The sequence below is a fragment of the Tachypleus tridentatus genome, chromosome 9 (assembly GCF_004210375.1).
Source record: "Tachypleus tridentatus isolate NWPU-2018 chromosome 9, ASM421037v1, whole genome shotgun sequence".
In the NCBI taxonomy this organism is placed as follows: Eukaryota; Metazoa; Arthropoda; class Merostomata; order Xiphosura; family Limulidae; genus Tachypleus; species Tachypleus tridentatus.
In genome coordinates this window covers 3165364-3188946 of record NC_134833.1, presented here as the reverse complement: position 1 = coordinate 3188946, position 23583 = coordinate 3165364, and the positions used below count along the sequence as shown (strand labels likewise).

The following is a 23583-nucleotide window of genomic DNA, read 5'->3' as shown; positions in this document are numbered from 1 at the left end:
AGTTTCGATCTAATAAGAGCACGATATACCTTTAACATTGAACAGCGATCTGCCCCCAAACTGGTAGAAGAGAAAACACGGAGGATGTTCAGTGCTCTTGTGCATTTGACCCGAAGCTTCTTTAAGTGTGGTATAAAGGTCAGTTTACGATCAAAGATAAGCCCCAAGAACTTGGTCTCCGGGACCACTGGCAGCAAAACTTCACCGATATGAAGTTCAGAATCAGGGTGAATACCCGTCGATAGCAAAAGTGCATGCATACAGTTTTGGAGAGAGAGAATTAAAGCCGTTCGCCAGAGTCCACTTCCGTACACAATTGAGGGCGGTTTGTAGTTGCCGCTCAATATATCTCATGTTTGACGACTGACATGAGATATGAAAGTCGTCGACATACAGCCCATTGGCAACAGTGAGAGGGAGTTGTTCAGTGATGGCATTTATCTTTATACTGAAGAGTGTAACACTCAATACACAGCCTTGAGGGACTCCAAGTTCCTGTACAAAAGAACGGGAAAGTGTCAAACCCACACGAACTTGGAATCTCCTGTCCATTAAATTTTTTTTAATAAACATGGGTAGATGGCCACGTAACCCAGATGTATGGAGGTCTCGCAAAACGCCATACCTCCATGTTGTGTCGTAAGCCTTCTCTATGTCAAAGAATATTGATACAAGATGTTGGCGGTTGAGAAAGGCTTCTCTGATAGATGTTTCAAGACGAATTAGGTGGTCTGTGGTGGAGTGCTATCGACGGAACCCACACTGGGTGGGCGAGGAGGTTGTTTGATTCAAGGAACCAAACAAGACGAGCATTAGCCATCCTTTCTAATGTCTTACAGAGACAGCTCGTCAAAGCAATTGGACAGTAGTTTGAAGGAATCTTGGGATCTTTCCCTGGCTTAGAGAAAGGTAAAATAATAGCCTGGCGCCAGGCATCAGGAAAAACATTCTCCTGCCAGATCCAGTTGAAAACAATCAGAAGGACATCAAGAGAAGCAGGAGATAGATGGTGCAGCATGTCATAATGAACATCATCAGGTCCAACAGATGTACTGGCAGACCGATGAAGGGCCATTTTCAGTTCCACCAGTGTAAAGGGACAATTATAGTCAAAGAAACAGTCAGTTCGAAAGGAAAGAGATGATCGCTCTGCCCGAGTCTTGATGGCCAGGAAGGTGGAGGAACAAGCAGAAGTGCTAGTTACCCGGCAAAAGCTTTCACCTGGAGTGTTAGCGATGTTCCGAACATCAGTCACCTCCTAACCAGAGAGTAAGATCGAGAGGGGGACAGAATTGTAGTGCCCATTAACCTTTCGAATCCTGTCCCATATGATCTTGGAACTGGTGGTAGAAGATATGCTGGTTGTGAACTTAATCCAAGATTCCTTCTGGCTTTGACGTCTTACCCACCTGGCATGTGCACGGGCCCGTTGGAAAGCAACCCGGTTTGAAAGTGTGGGACATCTATGAAAAGTATCCCAGGCCCGCTTTTGAGCCTCCCGTGCTAAGTGGCAAGCAGGATTCCACCACGGACGAGGATATCGTGGAAAACGTGTCGAGGTTTTAGGAATACACTGAGCAGCTGCATGTGTAATACAGTCAGTTACCACTGCTACACAGTCGTCTATTGATGGCTGATTTACGATGGCAGGATCAAGTTCTGCAAGAGCAGTGAAAGTGGACCAGTCTGCCTGATCCAGCTTCCACCGGGGCACGCGGTAGGATGGCATCGACTACGGCCAGTCTCTCTCAAAAGGATCGGAAAATGATCACTGCCTAGTGGATTACTGTCAACCCTCCATGAAAAATGGGAGAATAATGAAGGGGAGCAAACTGAGAGATCAATAGCGGTAAAGGACTAACTAGGTGCATGAAAATAAGTGGAAAAAACCAGTATTGAAAAGAGATTGTGATCAGAGAGCATACGCTCTACAGAGCGACCCCTCCCATCAATAGCAGCACTTCCCTGAAAAGAGGGAAGGCAACTGTTCAACGAGAGCATCAAGGTCTGATTGATCATATGCCTCTCCAGGGGACAGGTAGAGAGAACAAACAGTGATGGTATGATCCAAGGAAACCCGGATTGCTACGGCCTCCAAGGGTGTGTTGAGCGACAAAGACTGGGTTGGCACATGCTGATCAACCAACAGTGCCACCCCTCCATGTACTCGTCCATCACACAGCCTGTCATTTCTGTACAGAGAAAACTGCTGAATGGTGACTGTATCAGCAGGTTTGAGAAATGTTTCTTGTAAGGAAAGACAAACAGGATGGTAGGAAGCAATCAGTGTTTTTATTTCATCCAGATTAGAACGTAAACCTCGACAGTTCCATTGTATCAAGGTGGCCATTTTTAAGAATGGGTAGGTGAAGTGGCTGGAGAACCCTTCGGTTTACGACCACGTCTTTTTTCTTTACTATCTTTAGTCGGAGGAGGTCTATCAACCTCCATGGATCCTGCTCTGGGTCGGGTGGGCAGGTTTTTGTTATTGGAAGGGAAATCCAGTGACTGAAGACGCGAACGAATAATTGTTTTGTCTCTTGTGGTGGGAGAAAAAGATGTATCAGAAGAAATGCCTGTATTTGAAACTGAAGGACGTGGATCTTGAGGTTTGTTGGAAGGTATGGGAGGAACAGAGATGGGTGTGGAAGTCGATTCATCAACCTTTTTAACCACGGAGGTCAAAATGCTTTTCATTTGTTTTGAAAACGATTCTCTTGGAGGCACAGAGAGATCTGTCTGCACTCCCACTGTAGTTGTGGAATGAAGTGCAGCAGCATATGTCCGAGATGGAGTTGTGGACAGCAATTTCCGAGCCTCGGGATAACTAATGTTATGTGTCGTTTTCAAACGCTGCGCCTCTTTTTCCTCCAACCATTTTGGGCAAGAATGAAAGTAAGAGGGGTGAAAACCATTGCAGTTTACGCAATGTGGGTTCATGTCACAGTCATAGGCATCGTGGTCCTTGCCTCCACAAGGAGCACATGTCAGGGAACCACGACAAGATGTCTTTGAGTGGCCGAATCTCTGACATTGGAAACATCGAAAAGGGTTTGGTATGTATGGCCGAACCCTGCAAATGAGATAACCTGCCTTGATGGTGGCAGGTGCACGTGGTGAAGTAAATGTTAAAACGAGGGTATTTGTTGGCAGTGTAACTCCATCTTTGCGAGTGGAGATGCGCCTCACTGCAGAAACTCCTTGAGTGAAGAGACCAGCGAGAATCTCTGACTCGGGAACGTTCTTCAAATCCCTTTCAACAATAACTCCTCGTGAAGAATTCAAGGTAGCATGGGGTGTAACCTCAATAGGTATATCCCCAATTGCCTTTGAATTCAAGAGGAGTTCACTGTGTTGGGATGTGGATGTTTCAACCAATATGTCACCAGCAAGTCCCTCTAGTCCCTTCTGAATAAAAAAGGGGACATTTGCGCTAAAGGTTTTCCGAAAGAGAATGTAATATAAGAAAATGAGGTACGTGTGTTACCGATGTTGAAGATTGCTGTTCTGAGTATTCAACACGTTGTCGCTTACCCATTGACTTTTTTTTACAATTTTATTTAAATTTTTGGAGGATCCATAGGAAAAGAAAAATTTCGGTACCCACTGACCCCACCCACCATGGAGCCCTACAAGAGGACGCACTACAAAGTCATGCAAGGACAATGCAGCAACGCCAGGGTTTCGTGAGCACTATACCCAAACACCAGCATCAGGCACAATGTCCACAACACCCGTTGAGAACTTCCAACACTGGTACTTGGTTGACTCTAGCCGAAGTGGACCAGCCGATTGACCCAAGGGGGGCACCCAAAGGCCGCCTGTCTACAGGAATTCGAAACCAAAGTGGTGTGTTAGGGTTGGACCCCTCAACCACCAGGATCCTCTTCTCCCCTTCACGGGTCGCCACGCACGGCAAACACGTGGGTGGATGTTTAGATCCCAGAGAAGGTAACCAGATATTTGGTATTAAACTTTCAGTATTGTATAAAACGTTCTGGAGATGAAACTATTTGGTATTAAACTTACAAATGTATCAGACCTCAGGGAGACCAAAGTACTAAACCTTTAGTGATATACGTGCTACTGTATAAAAGCTTGAAGCTGTGAAATCCTGATGATTTTCTATAACACCGAACTTCCACTCATAAGAAAGTAAAATACTGAAACATTTCTTTCCAACCAACCACCTTTTGATATCTATCGATGTTGTGATTTTTAAGTATTTTAACATTTTCTAAACTCGCTGGTCAAAACTTTTATTTAGTACAAGTTTTACCCGTTTCATATACATTTCTCACGATGTTATGGCTTTTACTTGTTGAGAAATCAATCTGCTAGAGTTTCAATTTTGTTTGTACTTTCCGTCAAGTAATAGCTTGAGTTTCAAATATAAAAACCTGAGGAACTTGAACAGGCAATAACCGTACTAAATATTTATACTTATCCTCTGTAATTTACAAACAAAAGTCAGTGGTGAAATTGTGAAAACAAAAACAGTAATGAGGGAAGTAAATTTGTTTAGAAAAAGAGAAAATAATGTATGTGTAATAAGAAAAAAACGATAAAGCTGCGGTTTTTATTATACGTGCCGACAGAGGGCGCTAGAGCATACAATAAACATTCTCCATTACTTGGCGTTAGTTGTTTGATACGGATATATCACAGTCATCAATGGCGTTGGTCAAGGATAAAATTTGAAAGGTTAACTGTACAAAGTCTTATAAAAAACATTTATCTTGTTCCAGCTTTGACAGAAATGGACATCTAGTGGACGTTTTTCGTACTAAATGTTTTGAACTTGTGTGCAAGTACACAAGTTCATCGTAATATGAAATGTTTTAACAGCAATAAGAACGTGCTGCGTTACAAGTTTCACGTGCTGAACAGGTTTGATGACGACACGAGCAGTTATATACCCACAAAATACAGTAAAAATGACTGGATTGTTTAAACACAAACTATGAACTAATACCAATTATTTCTTCCGTTCGGTTTTCGACGATTAATTCCTGTGATCAGAAACTGTTTACATTTTCACACTTCATAATCTCCTGCTGTTGTTTCACTACCAGCTTGAAAAACTTGCACAGATCAAATCTAGTGAAGTGTATTTATAACCTACCATATGAGATTTATGGTTGGAATCATGCTAATTTTTATAATTTAGACTTAACACAGTTGTACTTCAGGATGAAAGTCTTTCTTGGTGTGTAATTAGTTTAAACATTGTTTGGAAAGAAGCTCTAAATTATTTTTATCAAGCTGACAAATACTATGATTGGCTATTTCCAATAATGATCATGTCACTCGGTAAAACTTCGATAACCATACTCACTTTTGGTAAAATTAGTTTGTGAAAAATCACTCAGCATAGTTTTACTTCAGATATTCCCAAACTATTTATTTACAACACTTCTGTAATCACTCTGTCACTCTCAGTAAAACAACTGTAATATCGCAGTCACTCAGTATAACAACTATAATTACACCGCCACTTTAAGTTATATTCTGTAATCACTGTCACTCTCAGTAAAATTAATTTCTGTGAAAATCACTCGGCACTCGTTATATATTTACTTCAAATATTCTGACTATTTATTTACAACACTTCTGTAATAAGCCTATCACTCTCAGTAAAATTTGTGAAATTCACTAAGCACTTGTTAGTTTTACTTCAGATATTCTCAAGCTATCTATTTACAACACTTGTGTAATAAGACTATCTCAGTAAAATTAGTTTGTGAAAATCACTCAGCACTCGTTTTTACTACAGATATTCTCAAACTATTTACATCACTTCTGTAATCACTGTCACTCTCAGTAAAATTGGTTTGTGAAAATCACTCAGCACTCGTTTTTACTACAGATATTCTCAAACTATTTACATCACTTCTGTAATCACTGTCACTCTCAGTAAAATTGGTTTCTGTGAAAATCACTCATACTAGTTTTATGATATTCTCAAACTAAGTAAAACTTCTGCAACACCACAACCACTCTCAATAAAATTAATTTGTGAAAATCACTCGTTATTTTTACTTCAGATATTCTAAAACTATTCATTTACAACTTCTGTAATTGCACCATCACTCCCAGTAAAACTTCTGCAATCCCACAGTCACTCAGTAAAAGTTCTGTAATCACACTGTCATTCAGTAAAATTAGTGTGAAAAATCACTCAGCACTCATGTTAGTTTTACTTCAGATATTTTCAAACTGTTTATTTACAAAACGTGTTATGAAAGTTTAATTATAGAAAATCCCCTTCTACAGTAACCTTTGAAAAGTACTTTGAGCTATAAATACAACAGAAGCTTAGTACACTTTACAATAATAAACAGACAGCTCATAACCACTATCAACATAACTTCAACTACTACTTACTTGGTGTACTTTTTTTTTTACATAAAGCTGGTGATGGTGCTAAAACAATTCAGACATGAAGATAAAAACTTTGTTTTACAAATTAAACCTAGAGAAAATATCACAATAAAGTCTGGAAGCTTCAGTGTGTGGAATGTAGCTCTTTGGAGTGTTTATGTACAGCATCAACAAAAGCACACAAGTGTGCAGGGTCAATGTCAGGATACACTCCATGTCCTAGGTTTGCAATGTGTCTATCTGGTCCAAATTCAGTTATCATCTGTGCTACATACTGGTCAATGTCAAATGGTGAAGCATAAAGTGCACAGGGATCAAGATTTCCTTGAAGGGTGACATATGATCCGACTTCTTGTCGTGCTTTTTTTGGTTTTACTGTCCAATCAATTCCCACAACATCATATCCTGTTTGTCCTAGCTTGTCCAGAGCATAGTGAGTATCTTTTGCAAAAATAGCCATAGGAACTTCATCAAGTCCTTCACAATGTAGTCTGGATTTTACATTTTCTCTTATACTATTAATATATGGAAGAGCAAATTTCTCAAAGAGTTGTGGACCAAGGAAGCCAGCACTAGATTCAAACACCTGCAACATCTGAGCACCAGCTTCAACCTGACCAACGAGGTAGTCGACAGTAACGTTTGTCAGGATCTTTAGTAGCTTGTGACTCTCCACTGGCCACTCATACAGCCAACGCTTGGCTTTAGACATGGTTTTTGTTCCCCCACCTTCAATCATGTATCCCATAAGTGTCCAAGGTGCTCCACAAAATCCCAGAAGGGGAACTCTACCCTCAAGCCTATGCCTGGTTAAGGTAATAGCATCAAAAACATAACCAAGTTCTTTCTTCATATTTGGAGTTTCTTTTAATAAAGACAAGTCATCTGGTTTCTCTAATGGTTTGGGGAAATGTGGGCCTACACCAGGAAGCATATCGACTGCCATGCCTAGTGCTTGTGGTACGACTAAAATATCAGAGAATATTATGGCTGCATCGAGATTAAAACGATTTATTGGTTGTAATGTGACCTGGCAAGCAAGTTCAGGGGTCTTGCAAAGTTCAAAAAAACTGAAATCTTTTCTTATTTCACGAAATTCTGGCAAGTACCGTCCTGCTTGTCTCATTACCCAAACTGGAGTGAACTCTGTCCTCTGACCACGAGCTACCCGCAATATGGCATCATTCAGGAGGGGAGGGAAGTTCTGGGCCATCTATACAAAAATAACATACAATGATTACAATTTCGTGATTATATGTGAAGAAAAACAAAACAACAAATACTTGTAATGAATGTATAGCATTGAAGGAAATGACAATAATGTGTGTGTTTCATATAGCAAAGCCACAAAGGGCTATCTGCTGAGTCCACAGATCCATAATGTGTAAAGATACTACTACAGAACAGGTAATAAGTACATTACAACTGTGAATAAAGTTTAACTTACAAAAATCTCAGCTTTAAACTGACAATTTCTATTGGTTTCATGTAGTTATAGGAACTTGATCAAGTCCTTCACAATGTAGTCTGGACTTTACACTTTCTCTTATACTATCAATATATGGAAGAGCATATTTGTCAGAGTTGTGGACCAAGGAAGTCAGCACTAAATTCAAACACCTACAACAGGTTAAGGTAATAGCATCAAAAACATAACCAAGTTCTTTCTTCATATTTGGAGTCTCTTTTAATAGAGAAAAGTCATTTGGTTTCTCTAATGGTTTGGGGAAATGTGACTCTCCATAGGCCACCAAACTATTTATTTACAACACTGGGTAGCAATCAGTTACAGTGTGCACTTACTGTTACTCTGAGGGTGACAAAAGTTAGTATACATGTGCTGTTAGTATGAAAAGTAATAATAACTCTGCTTTCTTCCAATGTTCTACCCAATAAGCCAACATATTCTACACAGCTACAGATATTAATTGTTTAACAAAGTTTTTATGCACTACCTAATTAAATGCTTTCTATTAATCAAGATACGCCACATTCATATCTGTACCCTTCCCTACACGTTGTACCCTCTTCAAAGAATGTTAAAACTCAGTAAGGTAAGATTTTGCCCAAGTGAAACCATCTTGACTATTCTTAAAAGTCTAAAGTTCAAGTGACTTTACAAAGATTCTTTCAATAGACTTCCAAAACTTTCCCACAACTGATGTAAAACTAATGGGTCTATAATTAACAAGGCAGTTTTTATCACTTCCTCTTAAAAAGAAAAGTAACATTAGCCGACAACAAGAACAAAGTTATGAATGGTTCACATATCCAATCCTCAACTTACTTTCAAAGCCCTGGAGTAGGTAACATTGAGACGAGCTTTTACTTATTCGAAAGTCTTTGTTCTTTTATCTTAAATAGCTCAAAATTAACGTTATGTTGTTCTATCTAGCAACTGTTCAGGTTGAGGAATATTGTTTAAATTTGATTAGTAAAATTGAAGAAGTATAATTTAATAAGATAGCCATCCAATAACACAAGCTGTGAACCTTAGCTTCATAATAGTTGCATTGGTTTCATATAATTCTACTATCTAGGGTTCATAAGCAAAATTCATGTTTTGCTATCATATGAAGACTTTTTACAACTCAGAAACAAAAGTTAAAGTCTTACTTTGATCAAACTTACAATAAATTTACCAAACAAATATATGTCTGTGTCATTTTACACAACCTTTTGTTGCCATAGCATCATATAAGCATTTAAAAGAACAATATTAAGTGTATACACAAATGTTATCCACTAATGACAAATCATGTTGTCTGTTAACTTGTATACAAGTGGTGTGTTTGTAATGGGTTCTAGAATAAGATCTCATGTTGTGTTTGATTTGTCAGTGGTGATCAACATTTTAAGCATAACAAAATGTCACCCAATTTTAATTAAAATGGTTCACTTATGTAAGAGCACATACGACATTTTGTGACAGCTCTGTAAAGATGGACATCAAGTGTACACATGTCACTGTAGAACATTTTAAGACAATAAAACTATTGCAGTTGTAACACCTTTCAAAGGCCATACTTCAATACTAATGTTTTGCTATATTTGAAGAAATTCTCATAATTTACTTTAATGTTTTCAGTCAACATTGTTTTATACCATTTCCATAATCTCTCATTCAACCAACTACACTGACCTTCTATAAACCTCCAAGTTTCTCCAAGACTCATGTGAATTGTTTTTTTACATTTATAATGTTTTTTTTTTTCTGGTAGCCACTTGTTTTGTCTATAGGAAACATGTCTATCTTGAACATTCAACTAACCACTATCTTCAACTCAACTGCCCAATTCAAAACACACAATTCTTGCATCATCTCTTCAAAAATGTTTATTTTTCATTTGTAACCAAAATATTATTATTTCTTATCTTCATGTTACAAAATGTTGAACCTAATGAGGCAACAACCACTTGCATCCAGATGTTCTCCAACCTCTACTGGATCAATCACTCACTTATTAGAAGGTATAATAAATCTAAAGTAGCATTGTTCTTAGTAGGGTCCATAATCAATTGTTAAATAAATTATCATGAATCAGAAAACTAGTGAACCAATCAGTTGTTTCTGAGGAGAGAACTGTCAAGTTTCAAAATGAAAACAGCTTTAGAAAAAATGTCGGAAGAGAGCAGAATAAGAGCTTACACAAGATTATGGAAACAACTGTACAAAAAACAGAGAACCACAGATCTCTATAGTTGACTGAATGTAGAACTAGGGAAACAAGTAATGACACAATATGTTCTGAAAGAACATTTTAATAAATGAAGGGTAAACTGCAATAATTAATCATCTTCCTTATGCATTGAAATTTAAGCTCATTATAAAATACGAGCTGTACAATACAGAAATCAGTAGAAAAGTTATTCATATACCAGAGTTACTTGCATTTAAATAACTTCTTTCAAAGAAAGTTGGCATATTTTTATTTTCATGATTGTTGCTTGTTTTCAAAAGGATTTATGTTTAAGGAAATACATCTATTCAATTTCTCCAGTGGAATGAGACAGAATTTACAATAAAAAGGCAAAACAAATCAACTTTGTTTACCATTTATATTCAGAAGTCTTTGTTTCTTTGAATAAACAAAAAAAAACAACAAAGCTAAAAACACTAAATAAAGGCTGCTTAAAAAGATGAAGGCAGGGATGTTAAACATGCATTTTTTAAAAACTGGCCTAACACAGTAGGTGAATGAAGATCAGTTATCAAACGTCCCGAGGTTGCTATCAAAATAACTAACCCACACATCAAGTACAAACTCAATATAAACATCTTCTTCAAATAAGATAAAACAAACAGCACATAATTATTTTAGATTATGCATATTTTTTCCTAATATTATTAAAGTAGATTATAATTTAGAATTACAACTTGTGATTAATTTTTTCCAATTAAAAAAGGCGAAAATAAGCAATTCGTCGGAAAGTTTAGGTTCCTTTGTAACTTTACAAATTCATTCGTTTAGAATTAAGTACAAAGCTACATAATGGGCTAACTGTGGTCTGTCTGCGTACCACGGGTACAAATTCGTTTAGCCTGATGAAGGTAAGTAAAAAGTTATCTAACACATTTAACTTGACAATAACTTAAAAGTTATAAGAGCGTCACAGCGCATATGGATGACAGTCATTTTGAAAATCAAATAAAAAATTACACTTTCTGCAAAAAAAAAAATCAATCATACCAATATGAAAACAAAATATTTTGAACAACACATAATACCTTATGCGTACGACTTACGTTTTCGAAATTTAAATACAAACCTCTTCAAAAATGTTTCTTCACTTTTAGTTTTAATTTCAAAGTTGTATCAGGTTCCCTTTCACCGTGACGATTACACTTGAACAGCAGATAACACGTCAATCTTCTTTCATGGTAATAACCGAACGTAGCGCTGATGATCAATGTTACTTGTACTATAAGGGATCCTTAAATTATTGCGTTGTAAATATTGTGCATTAAAATATGAGAGATAAAACTAACAACTACATTTCAATTTAACATATCATGTACATATAATTAATTTGCAATATAAATATAACTAAAAATGGTTAATCATATATATATAAATTAGGTTATACTTTGTGTTACTATAAGAATGAGATATTCATATATACTTAAGGAGCAGAAAAAATACCAATTAATTTCTTACTTAAATGATTAATCCATTTGTTGCCAAACGTTGGTTTGATTGTTTTGTTTGTTTGTTTTTTGAATTTCGCACAAAGCTACTCGAGGGCTATCTGTGCTAGCCGTCCCTAATTTAGCAGTGTAAGACTAGAGGGAAGGCAGCTAGTCATCACCACCCACCGCCAACTCTTTTACCAATGAATAGTGGGATTGATTGTAACATTATAACGCTCCCACGGCTGAAAGGGCGAGCATGTTTGGCGCGAAGGGGATGCGAACCCGCGACCCTCAAATTACGAGTCACACGCCTTAACACGCTTGGCCATGCGGGGCCACGTTGGTTTGAATCAAGCAAAAAGCTGCATTATAGGCTATCTGTGCTCTGCACACTACGGGTGCCTAAACCAGGTTTTTAGCGTTGTATGTCCACAGACATGTCGCTGTGCAACTGGAAAGCATTGAATAGTAGTCACATATTATGGAGGAAAACCTCAGTTACTCATTCCCTCTCGCTTTATTCAAGTAATGTCTCTTTTTTCTTGTTTTCGACTGAATATTTTATAATTTCCTAACATTATTCATTATATATTGATATCAGTAATTATACTAAACATTGTTCAATATACTATTTTCATGGATTTTCTGAAGATAGAATATGCGTAATTCCAAAATATTCATTAGCGATGTTTGCAACTGTTTCCACGGCTCTAATATTCATTATTAGACTTAGTTAAAGTAGTTTTATACACGCGTTTAAATGAGCTGAGAGTGAAAGTGTTTGCGGCATAAATTAGATATTGACTTGGTAGATATCATTCCTCATACGTACATTTCTCACACACCACTCTTCAGTTCAACGCTTCTTCTAAGTAGGCCTAATAGTATAGCTTTAAGATAATACTAAAACGTATGTGTATACTTTTGTCAAACTCATTTTTTATCTTTGATTGGAACGATATATTTCTCAGCAGATTTAGTGATGTCGATAAAACCCAATTGTAGAAAAATATATATATGTGAAAACGGCTAGTTTATGTTGAGAACCCAAACTAGCCGTTTTTACATATATATTTTTCTCAGCAGATTTATACATAGCACTCGGCGATAATGAGTCCTAACTAAAGTTATTTACAGTAGAAAGTAAAATTGATTATTCAAAATACAGAAGTTCTAGAGGGCATAAATACTTAATACGAAACATTTCTAAATGAATTTATTTATACCGGAATTCGCTTTCCCCCCAGTGGCTCAGCGGTATGTCTGCGGACTTACAACATTAAACACCGGATTTCGATACCCGTGGTGGGCAGAGCACAGATAGCCTCTAGTGTAGCTATGTGCTTAATTCAAAACAACAACTTATATCAGAATTCTAATTCCTTTAAGGATTTTTTTTTATATTACGAAATTAGGTTGGCACCGATAATGGAAAATGCCAGTTAGAGAAATAATTTTATTACTCTTTACTTTCAAACCAACATGAACTTTCAACAATTTGTAATAGCTTTAAGCATTATCTAGATGTCAGAAATAAATGATTGTACAACATTTTAACAGAAATATAATAGTTTTCATTGTTGTTATAATTATTTTCAGTAAACTATTAGCCTTAGACAACGTCGTAGTTTAACAAAAATCATTTTAACAAAATATTACCATATGTCTACTGACTCACACCGCGAGAAACCGAGTTTCGATACCCATGGTGAGCAGAATACAAATACCCCACTGTGTATAATTCCAAAGAATTCAGTTTTAAATTCAGTTCACGTAACTATAAAAATACTTAATATTTTATTTAACGTTTCAACGATCTTAAACAATATGATATTTGTTAGACACATTAAAAATGACACTAACTACACTAAACAAACGTATAGAATCAACTTCTTTATAAGATTGTAACTTAACACTCACGATACCTAATACAGATCCAAATATTTCGTTGTCTTTACAACCACCTCTCCCTATAACTAATAACATTATAATAAGTTAAATGAGTAGATAAAGAAAGTATTGTGGCTATGTTCCTTGCATGAAAGCACATTTGTTGTTGTTTAACTACATCAACAATCAGTTTAATAGTGCTTCATATTAATCTTCAGAGATAATAAAAGTTTCAACTTTATCAACTCTCAGTATTTGTTTGTTTGTTTTGGAATTTCGCACAAAGCTACTCGAGAGCTATCTGTGCTAGCCGTCCCTAATTTAGCAGTGTGAGACTAGAGGGAAGGCAGCTAGTCATCACCACCCGCCGCCAACTCTTGGGCTACTTTTTTACCAACGAATAGTGGGATTGACCGTAACGTTATAACGCCCCCACGACTGCGAGGGCGAGCATGCTTGGCGCGACTAGGGCGCGAATTCGCGACCCTCAGATTACGAAACGCACGCCTTAACGCGCTAGGCCATGCCGGGCCAACTCTCAGTAAACTTTTCACGTTTTAAAAACGAAATCTTCTAAACTTTGAATTTTATAGTTGGATATATCTCTACAAAGTTACAGGGTATTACTACAACAAATACAACGCATAAATGTGCAAAACTTGTTATCAAACGCTATCTTTAGAGCTTTAAAAATGTTTTTATCGAGAAAAAGTTTTATTTTGACTTATTACATCATTATATTGAAATAAGATGGTAATTATGGTCAATCTCAGCTCTATCTTCCCCTAAATGTCTTTCGCTAGTACAGCGGTAAGTCTACGGACTTACAACGCTAAATCAGGGATTCGATTCCCCTCGGTGGGCTCAGCTCGATGTGGCTATTAAAACATAGCTTAACTCTTATCATCGATTTGCTTATCAAGCTTTTTCTTAAACTGGTTTAAATGTACAGCATATGAAACCAACCCATTCAAAATATAAACCATCCTATTACAAAAATAAAACTGTTTAAGCTGAAGATGACTCCAACCTTGTCCAGATTTTATACAAGTGTCCCCTAGGTCTACTGTTCTGTTAAATATGAAAAAGATGACACATCAACATTATCAATTCCCTTTACAATCTTAAACACCTTTATCAAATCTTCCTGTTGATTCTTCTTTTTTGAGGAGAAAACAATTTAAGATATTTCAGTCTCTCCTCATATGACAAACCACTCCATTCCAGGCGCCATTGTCTGAACCATTTCTAATAATTTGGTGTCTTTCCTGAGGTAAGAGGCCCAAGACTAAACACAATATTCCAAATGTGGCCTGACAAGCGACGTGTGCAATGAAACTATAACCACTTTTTTCTTGTATTCATTATTTCTGTAGCTACAACATGAAATCTTATTTTCCTTACCACTATCAACAGCAGACTACTATATGGCTTTAGAGACTAAGGTCCCATTCTTTCACGCACTGTTAAGGTTATTCCCATCCCAATTATACTTATAATTTAGGTTACGATAACCCACATACACATTTATTATAATTAAAACCCATCTGCTATTTATTTACTCAACTCACTAAATGAGCTAAATTAGCAGTATTCTCTTCAAGCCTATCAAAAACTTTAATATCTCCTGTAAATTTAAATATTTTATTCACTATTCGTTAATCTTTGTCATTGATATAAATAAAAAAGAACAAGGGTCCTGAAACTGAGCCAGGAGGTGACTCCCTCTTGTGACATTAATTCAGTTTGATTGAACTCCTTTTGTAACAACCCTCTGCTTTCTTCCATTTAGCCATTCTTCTGTCCAATTAGCTAACTTATTCAATGCACCTCTGTAAATAATTATTTTAGAAGCATTTTACATGGCAGACTGTCAAATGTTTTCTGAAAATCCAGACACACCAAATTCAAATCCTTACTCTCAATTATATAAAGAGTAACCTAGCCATATTCTAAGTTCCTTATATGGTTCGTCGTTTTCTAGTGTTAAAAAAGGTTATTCAAGTATGACATCAGATGCTAAATTGTATTCATGAGTTAACTTGCTGTTTTTCTCAGGTGGATGCTATTAGTTTCATAAATGTTATTAGTGTACAAAATAGGTTGTTCAAAACGAATCCCAATTCGTGTTCACGTTACCACTGACTGTAATATAATAAGATAAACTGTTTCTCACAAGATAATTGTAGTATGAATCTGGCTCTTTCTTTTGGAAAACAATAACAAAGATATGTCAGTTATTCTTTTTCTGAGATATTTGATGGTCATTATCATAATATTTCCTCCGTTTTCAATAATCCCAAGTTTAATTCCTTGAGGAACAGGATAATTCAATATAAAGTGACTGTCACAACTTTTCATATTATGTGCTATAGCTGCATAGTTCTTATGTTCATAGCTGTAAGGTTCATATGTTTTTTTTTCGAAAATAATAATTCACAGAATTTCTCACATGAATAATATCCTTTGCAAACTGTTTCCACACCGTTAAAACCATGGATCATACAGTAATTTACCTCGTGAAAACCTGTTTGCTGATATGTGTCAGTTGTATTTAATTTTATACAACAATTTCAACGTTAATTATACGTTTATTATACAATAAATATTTTACTAATATTATTTTATACAACAATTTCAACGTCAATAAAACGTTTATTATGCACTAAAAGTTTTACTAATTTGATTTTATACAATTTATACGTCAATAAAACATTTATTATACATTAAAAGTCATACTGATTTGATTTTATACAATACTTTCATCGTTAATAAAACGTCTACTATGCACTAAAAGTTTTACTAATTTTATTTTATACAACAGTTTCATCTTTAATAAAACGTTTATTATAGTCTTAAAATTTTATTTGTTTCATTTTATAAAATAATTTCAACGTCAATAAAACTATTATTGTACAATAAATGTCTTACTAATTTGATATCATACAACAATTTCATCGTGAATAAAATGATTTTCATAAACTAAGAGTCGTATTGATTTGATTTTATACAACAATTTCATCGTGAATAAAATGATTTTCATAAACTAAGAGTCGTATTGATTTAGTTTTATACAACAATTTCACCGTAAATAAAACGTTCATTATGCACTTATGTGATTTTATACAAAAGTTCCAACGTCAATAGAAATTGTTATTATGAACTAAAAGTTTTACTAATTTGATTTTATACAACAATTTCATCGTTAGTTAAATGATTTTTATAAACTGAGAGTCTTATTAATTTGATTTCATTCAGGAATTTCAACGTCAATAAAACGTCTATTATCCACTAATTTTCTACAAGCTTTTTCAACGTTAAGAAAACGTTTATTATGCACTAATTTCATTTTATACAACAATTTGACGTCAATAAAATGATTATTTTGCGTTAAAAGTCTCACTCATTTGATTATATACAACAACTTGAACGTCAGTAAAATGTTTGTTATGCAATTACTTTATTTTGTACAACAATTGTAACGTCGATAAAACGTTGTTTATGTACTAATTTTGTTTTATACAACAATTTTAACATCAACAAAACGTTTATTACACACTCAATGTTTTACTAATTTGATTTTTACTACAATTTCATGGTCAAGAAAATATTTATTACAGAATAAAAGTCTTATTAATTTGATCTTTTACAACGAATTGAATGTGAATAAAAGGTGTATTATGCACTAATTTTTAAACATTAATCTGAACGTTAACACAACGCTTATTACGCACTAAACGTCTTACTAATGTTATTTTATACCAGTATTTCAACGTCAATAAAACGTTTTTTATGTATTAGTTTGATTTTATGTAACAATTGCATCGATAGTAAAACTTTTATTGTACACTAAATTAGTTTTATACAACAATTTCAACGTCAATAACACGTTTATTACCGGCTAGAAGTTTTCTTAATTTGAGTTTATACAACAATTTTAACGTTAATAAAACGTTTATTATACGCTAAAACTTTTACTAAGTTTATTTTATACAACAATTTCATCGTCAGTAAAATAGTTTTTATAAATTGAGAGTCTTATTAATTTTATTTTATTCAGTAAGTTCAACGTCAATAAAACGTCTATTATCCACTGATTTTGTATGACAATTTTAATGTCAATAAACCGTTTATTATACACTAAAAGTCATACTAATTTGATTTTCTATAAAATTTCTGAGCGTTAATAAAACGTTTGTTAAGCCCTAATTTTATTTTATACAACAATTTGAACGTCAATAAAATAATTATTATGCACTAAAACTTTAACTAACTTGATTTTATACAGCAATTTCAACGTCAATAAACGTTTATTATACATTAGAAATCATACTAGTATGATTTTACACAACAAATTGAACGTCAATAAAACGTTTATTGACGTTAAAATTGTTGTATAAGCCAAATTAGTAAGACTTTTAATGTATACTGAACGTTTTATTGACGTTCAAAATAGTATGTAATAAACGTTTCATTGACGTGGAGATTGTTGTATAAAATGAAATCAGTAAGAGTTTTGGTGTATAATAAAGGTTTTATTGACGTTGAACTTGTTGTATAAAATCAAATTAGTGCACAATAATAATCGTTTTGTTAACTTTGAAGCTGTTGTATAAAATCAAATTAGTAAGACTTTTATTGCATAATAAACATTTTTTGACGTTGAAATTTTTGTAATAAGTCACCTTAGTAAGACTTTTAGTGGAAAATAAATGTTTTATTGGCCCGGCAATTCCAGGTGGGTTAAGGCGTTCGACTCGTATTCTGAGGGTTGGGGGTTCAAATCCCCGTCGCACCAAACATGCTCGCCCTTTCAACCGTGGGGACATTATAATGTTACGGCCAATCCCTCTATTCGTTGGTAAAAGGCCAAGAGTTGGCGGTGGGTAGTGATGATTAGTTGCCTTCCCTCTAGTGTTACACTGCTAAGTTAGGAACGTCTAGCGCAGATATCTCCAGAGTAGTTTTGCGCGATTCAAAAACAAACAAAAGAAACGTTTTATTGGCGTTGAAATTGTTGTAAAAATCAAACTAGTAAGATTTTTAGTGTATATTAAATGTTTTGTTGACGTTGAAAGTTTTGTATACGATCAAAGTGTAAGTGTTAATTATTGTATAATATTGTCCTCTTTAGGGTGATTTAAACGTAGAGACACTTATTGTGTACTTGGTGAGATGTATATAATTGTTTTTACGTTATTATATATATCATTTTAGCATATCATTGAAAATGTTTATGATGTTCTAGAAAAGAAACATGTTCAAGAAGTCTTGATTAAAATAAAATTGAGACCCTATAATCCGATCGTTTCCAAAAGGTGAACCTTTCTTCTTCAGAGGGAACTTGAAGTCGCAGTTTCCCTCTGAAAATATTTGTGTGTGTGTTCTTATAGCAAAGCCACACAGGGCTATCTACTGAGTCCACCGAGGGTAATCGAACCTCTGATTTTATCATTGTAAATCCGTAGACTTAGTTCTGTACCAGCACTGAAAATATTTAATTACTTGATTATAAGCAACATAAGCCTGTTAATTAATTCATCAATTAGTGACAAGCATCCTTTTAATAATGTTTTAATTAATTATCAACATGCATAATCCATGGTCCTCTAAAAGCATGTTTTCTACATGGTGAAGTAATCATAAATCTGTCAACGTCGTAACTAACACACATAACCTACTTAAATCAGTAAATCCATCTCTGAACGTCGTAACTTACACACATAACCAACGCTAAGTCCATCTCTAAACGTCGTAACTAACACACATAACCTACTTAAATCAGTAAATCCATCTCAGAACGTCTTAACTTACACACATAACCAACGCTAAGTCTATCTCTGAACGTCGTAACTAACACACATAACCTACTTAAATCAGTAAATCCATCTCTGAACGTCGTAACTAACACACATAACCTACTTAAATCAGTAAATCCATCTTTGAACGTCGTAACTAACACACATAACCTACTTAAATCAGTAAATCCATCTCTGAACGTTATAACTAACGCACATAACCTACTTACAGATGGTTGTAACATTGCATAGTGTTATCGATGTTGTTGAGATAACTCTAACATTACACAGTGCTAACGATGTTGTTGAGATAACCGTAACATTACACAGTGCTAACGATGTTGTTGAGATAACCGTAACATTACACAGTGCAAACGATGTTGTCGAGATAACCGTAACATTACACAGTGCTAACGATGTTGTTAAGATAAATAACTGTTACTATTTTATTTAATATTAAAAAGTTATGAATATGAATAAGTTTAATTATTTCTTTAACTACATATAATTACAACATATAACTAATGTAAAATTTCACCGTTTAACGTTCTGTAGAAGACATTATACCAAATGAGTGAATCATGAGTCTGGTTGTACCTTGAAAAAAAATATTAAATTAAGAATAATAAAGTTTTCCCTTAGCAGGCTGAAGTTTCATTGAAAGGGCAAATTAAGATGAATAATACACATGTCGTTTCGCTTGTTATGAAAGCGGACTTTTATTTTTTTAATCACCCTTAAATAGTTGAGAGAGGCGCAAGCATCGCGAAATTGTTTTTTTTGTTGTGAACTTGAACGACAGTTTGTTTTACACGTCTACATTGTACGGTAACACTAACCAGGAGAAAGTAAACCCACATACAGCGTCTGTAATATTTTTTTTTAACTTTTTCGATAATGAGTGATTACTTGCAAACAGGTTTAAGGTAACTCATTTATTTACGTTTATTCACATATATTTTGAGATTACTATAGCATGTAAAGCATATATGATCAATAATTTATATCATAAAATATTTAAAAAGAAAATGAAATCCCCCTATTGGTTGATAGTTAATATTCAACAAACACCATTTTTGCAAGAAGAATCTGACGGTAGTAGAGGAGGGATTGTTTGTTTTTGAATTTCGCACAAAGCTACTCGAGAGCTATCTGTGCTAGCCGTCCCTAATTTAGCAGTGTAAGACTAGAGGGAAGGCAGCTAGTCATCACCACCCACCGCCAACTCTTGGGCTACTCTTTTACCAACGAATAGTGGGATTGACCGTAACATTATAACGCCCCCACGGGTGGGAGGGCGAGCATGTCTAGCGCGACGCGGGCGCGAACTCGCGACCCTCAGATTACGAGTCGCACGCCTTACGCGCTTGGCCATGCCATAGAGGAGGGAACAACTCGAATTTTTTTAGAAATAGGTAATATATTAAGCATAGTGTCTTAATAAAACCATTATAACACTTCATGACGGACAAATAAATTCTTATTTACTAGTACAAGAGAAAGTTCAAACAACGGATTGGTTGATTGGTTGATATGGTGTTATTTTGGCGCAAAGCAACCAGGCTATCTGCGCCAAATATTCGATGAAAAGTTAAAATTGAAGTAAAATTATTAAAATTCGTAAAAAGGAAATCAAGATAAAACAAAACAATGTTTAATTTTAAAATTAATAGCATAAAATCCCATTTTTACATCTAGTCTACAGCGGTAAGCGAAAAACTACAGTAATACTAGTTGTCAAGGGCTTTCTGTAGCATAGTTGTAATTATCATAACTCACCACAATGACAAATTGGTAAGTGCAAAACCACAGTTAGTTACCTGAAGTTGGCCTTTCCAATCCTGGTTCCGAGTTATTTGGCGTTATGGCCATTTTCTAATTTCATATCAAACGAGTTGTACACGAATTGTTAAAACAGAATCATGTTAGAAAAAGGGTCTAATTTATAAATGAAAAACTTACATAGCATTTTCAAGGTCAATGGCCTTTAAGGAACTAAAATCATTTGTAAGATGGACAGTGTCACCAACGCCAATAACACTGTCCAAAGTTATGGATAAACTTTAGGACAAAACATGCTTAAAATGGTGACGTCTTTGAGAGTTGAAACTACAGCAAGACAGTAAAATGTGGCTTATTGTGACCTGAGTGTTACACAGACAACACATTGGTGCATCAGTTACCGCGATTACCAACGTGGCCCGATATGCAGAAAAACTGGATAGAAGTAGATGTTACAGAGAAATGGCCCGGCATGACCAGGTGGGTTAAGGCGTTGGACTCGTAATCTGAGGGTTGCGGGTTCGAATCCCTGTGGCACCAAACATGCTCGCTTCTTCAGCCGTGGGGGCGTTATAATGTTATGGTTAATCCCACTATTCGTTGGTAAAAGAGTATTTGTTTGTTTTGAATTTCGCGCAAAGCTACTCGAGGGCTATCTGCGCTAGCCGTCCCTATTTTAGCAGTGTAAGACTAGAGGGAAGGCAGCTAGTCATCACCACCCACCGCCAACTCTTTTACCAATGAATAGTGGGATTGATTGTAACATTATAACGCTCCCACGGCTGAAAGGGCGAGCATGTTTGGCGCGACGGGGATGGGAAAAAGAGGACACGAAGGACGTTCAATGCTCTTGTATATTTGACTCGTAGCTGCTTGATGTGTGGTATAAAGGTCAGCTTACGGTCAAAGATATGCCCCAAGAACTTTGTCTCAGGAACCATGACTAACACAACTACACCGACACGGAGTTCAGTAACAGGGTGAATACTCCGTTGGCTTCAAGAGTGTATGCAGATGGTTTTAGATAGAGAGAAGTTAAAACTATTTGCTGTGGTCCACTTCGGTAAACGATTAAGAGCAATCTGTAGCTGCCGCTCAACATACTTCATGTTTGACCACTGACATGAGATGTGAAAGTCTTTCGACATAGAGATCATTTGCATAATAAGAGGGAGTTGTTCAATGATGGCATTCATCTTTATACTGAAAAGTATGACACTGAAGAACTCCAAGTTTCTGTAGAAAAGAACGGGAAAGTGTCGAACCCACATGAAGTTGAAATCGCCTGTCCATAAAATAAAATTTAAATAAAAATGAGCAAATGAATACGTAACCTATATAAATGGAGGTCTCTCAAAATGCCACACCTCCATATAGCATCATAAGCTTTCTCAATGTCAAAGAATATTGATTGATACAAGATGTTGTCGTTTAAGAAAGGTTTCTCTGATTGACGTTTCAAGTCGAATCAGGTGGTCCATGGTGAAGTGCTGTGGTCGGAACCCACATTGGGTGAGCGAGAAGTTGTTGTTTGATTCGAGGAACCAAACGAGACGAGCATTAAATATCCTCTCTATGGTCTTACAGAGACTGCTCGCCAAAGCAATTGGACAGTAGTTTGAAGGAATCTTGGGATCCTTTCCAGGCTAAGAGAAAGGTAGGACAATAGCCTGGCGCCAGGCATCAGAAAAACATCCTCCTGCCAGATCCGGTTACAAACAATCAGAAGAATAGCAAAAGAAGCAGGAGATAGATGGCACAGCATCTCGTAGTGTATATCATCAGGTCCAAACGATGTACTGACAGACCGATGAAGGGCCAGTTTGACTTCCACCTGTGTAAAAGAACGATTATAGTCATAGAAACAATCAGCTCGAAAAGAAAGAGGTGATCGCTCTACTTTAATATGGTTTGAATATGACTCTTTTCGAGGCACAGTAAGATCCGTCTGCACTCCCACTATAACAGTGGAAGGAAGTGGAACAGTATACGTACGAGATGAAGTGATGGACAGCAACTTTCAACCCTCAAGGTAAGTAATGTTTTGAATCGTCTTCAAAAAGTCTGCGCCTCTTTTTTTCTTCCAACAATTTAGGGAAAGAACGAAAGTAGAATGGGTGAGATCCATGGTTCTTGCCAACGCAACGAGTACACATCAAGAAACCACAACATGACGTCTTCGAGTGACTGAACCGCTAAGACTGTACACGTCTGAGAGGGTTTGGAAGGTATGACCTTACCTACCAATTAAGATAATCTGCCTCGATGGTGACAGGTAGAAGCGGTGATGTAAATACTAAAATGAGGACATTAGTAGGCATCACAATTCCATCTTTTCGAGTGGAGGAGATACAGCTAGCTGCAGAAACTCCTTGGGTGGAAAAAAAACCCAAAAATTTACGACTCGGGGATGTTCTTCAAATCCCTCTCAACAATAACTCCTCGTGATGAATTCAAAGTAGCATGGGGAGTAACCTCAATGGGTATGTCCCCGATTGCCTTTGAATGCAAGAGGAGTTTACTGTGTTGAGATGTAGATGTTTCCACCAATATGTCACTATATCGAAGCTTCTTTACTGACTTTGAAGAGCCAGC

At 35.8% G+C, this 23583-nt stretch overlaps 1 protein-coding gene across 2 annotated transcripts; it reads right to left on the bottom strand.

Annotated features, from left to right (window-relative positions):
• Positions 1-6193: 6193 nt before the first annotated feature.
• Urod (uroporphyrinogen decarboxylase) lies at positions 6194-11314 on the bottom strand. Of its 2 annotated transcripts, none has more exons than XM_076452813.1 (2): positions 11155-11314; positions 6194-7597 (listed from the first exon to the last, which is right to left on the bottom strand). In XM_076452813.1, exon 2 carries the CDS (start codon positions 7595-7597, stop codon positions 6509-6511), a length of 1089 nt encoding a protein of 362 aa, XP_076308928.1. In that variant the 5' UTR covers positions 11155-11314; the 3' UTR covers positions 6194-6508. The 2 variants fall into 2 exon arrangements, with proteins under 2 accessions (XP_076308928.1, XP_076308929.1); XM_076452814.1 differs by having other exon boundaries at positions 11132-11290.
• Between the last annotated feature and the right edge of the window lie 12269 nt (positions 11315-23583).

What these genes read in the sequence shown, in the direction of transcription:
- Urod (XM_076452813.1), bottom strand. Translation starts at nt 7,597, where the DNA reads ATGGCCCAGAACTTCCCTCCCCTCCTGAATGATGCCATATTGCGGGTA.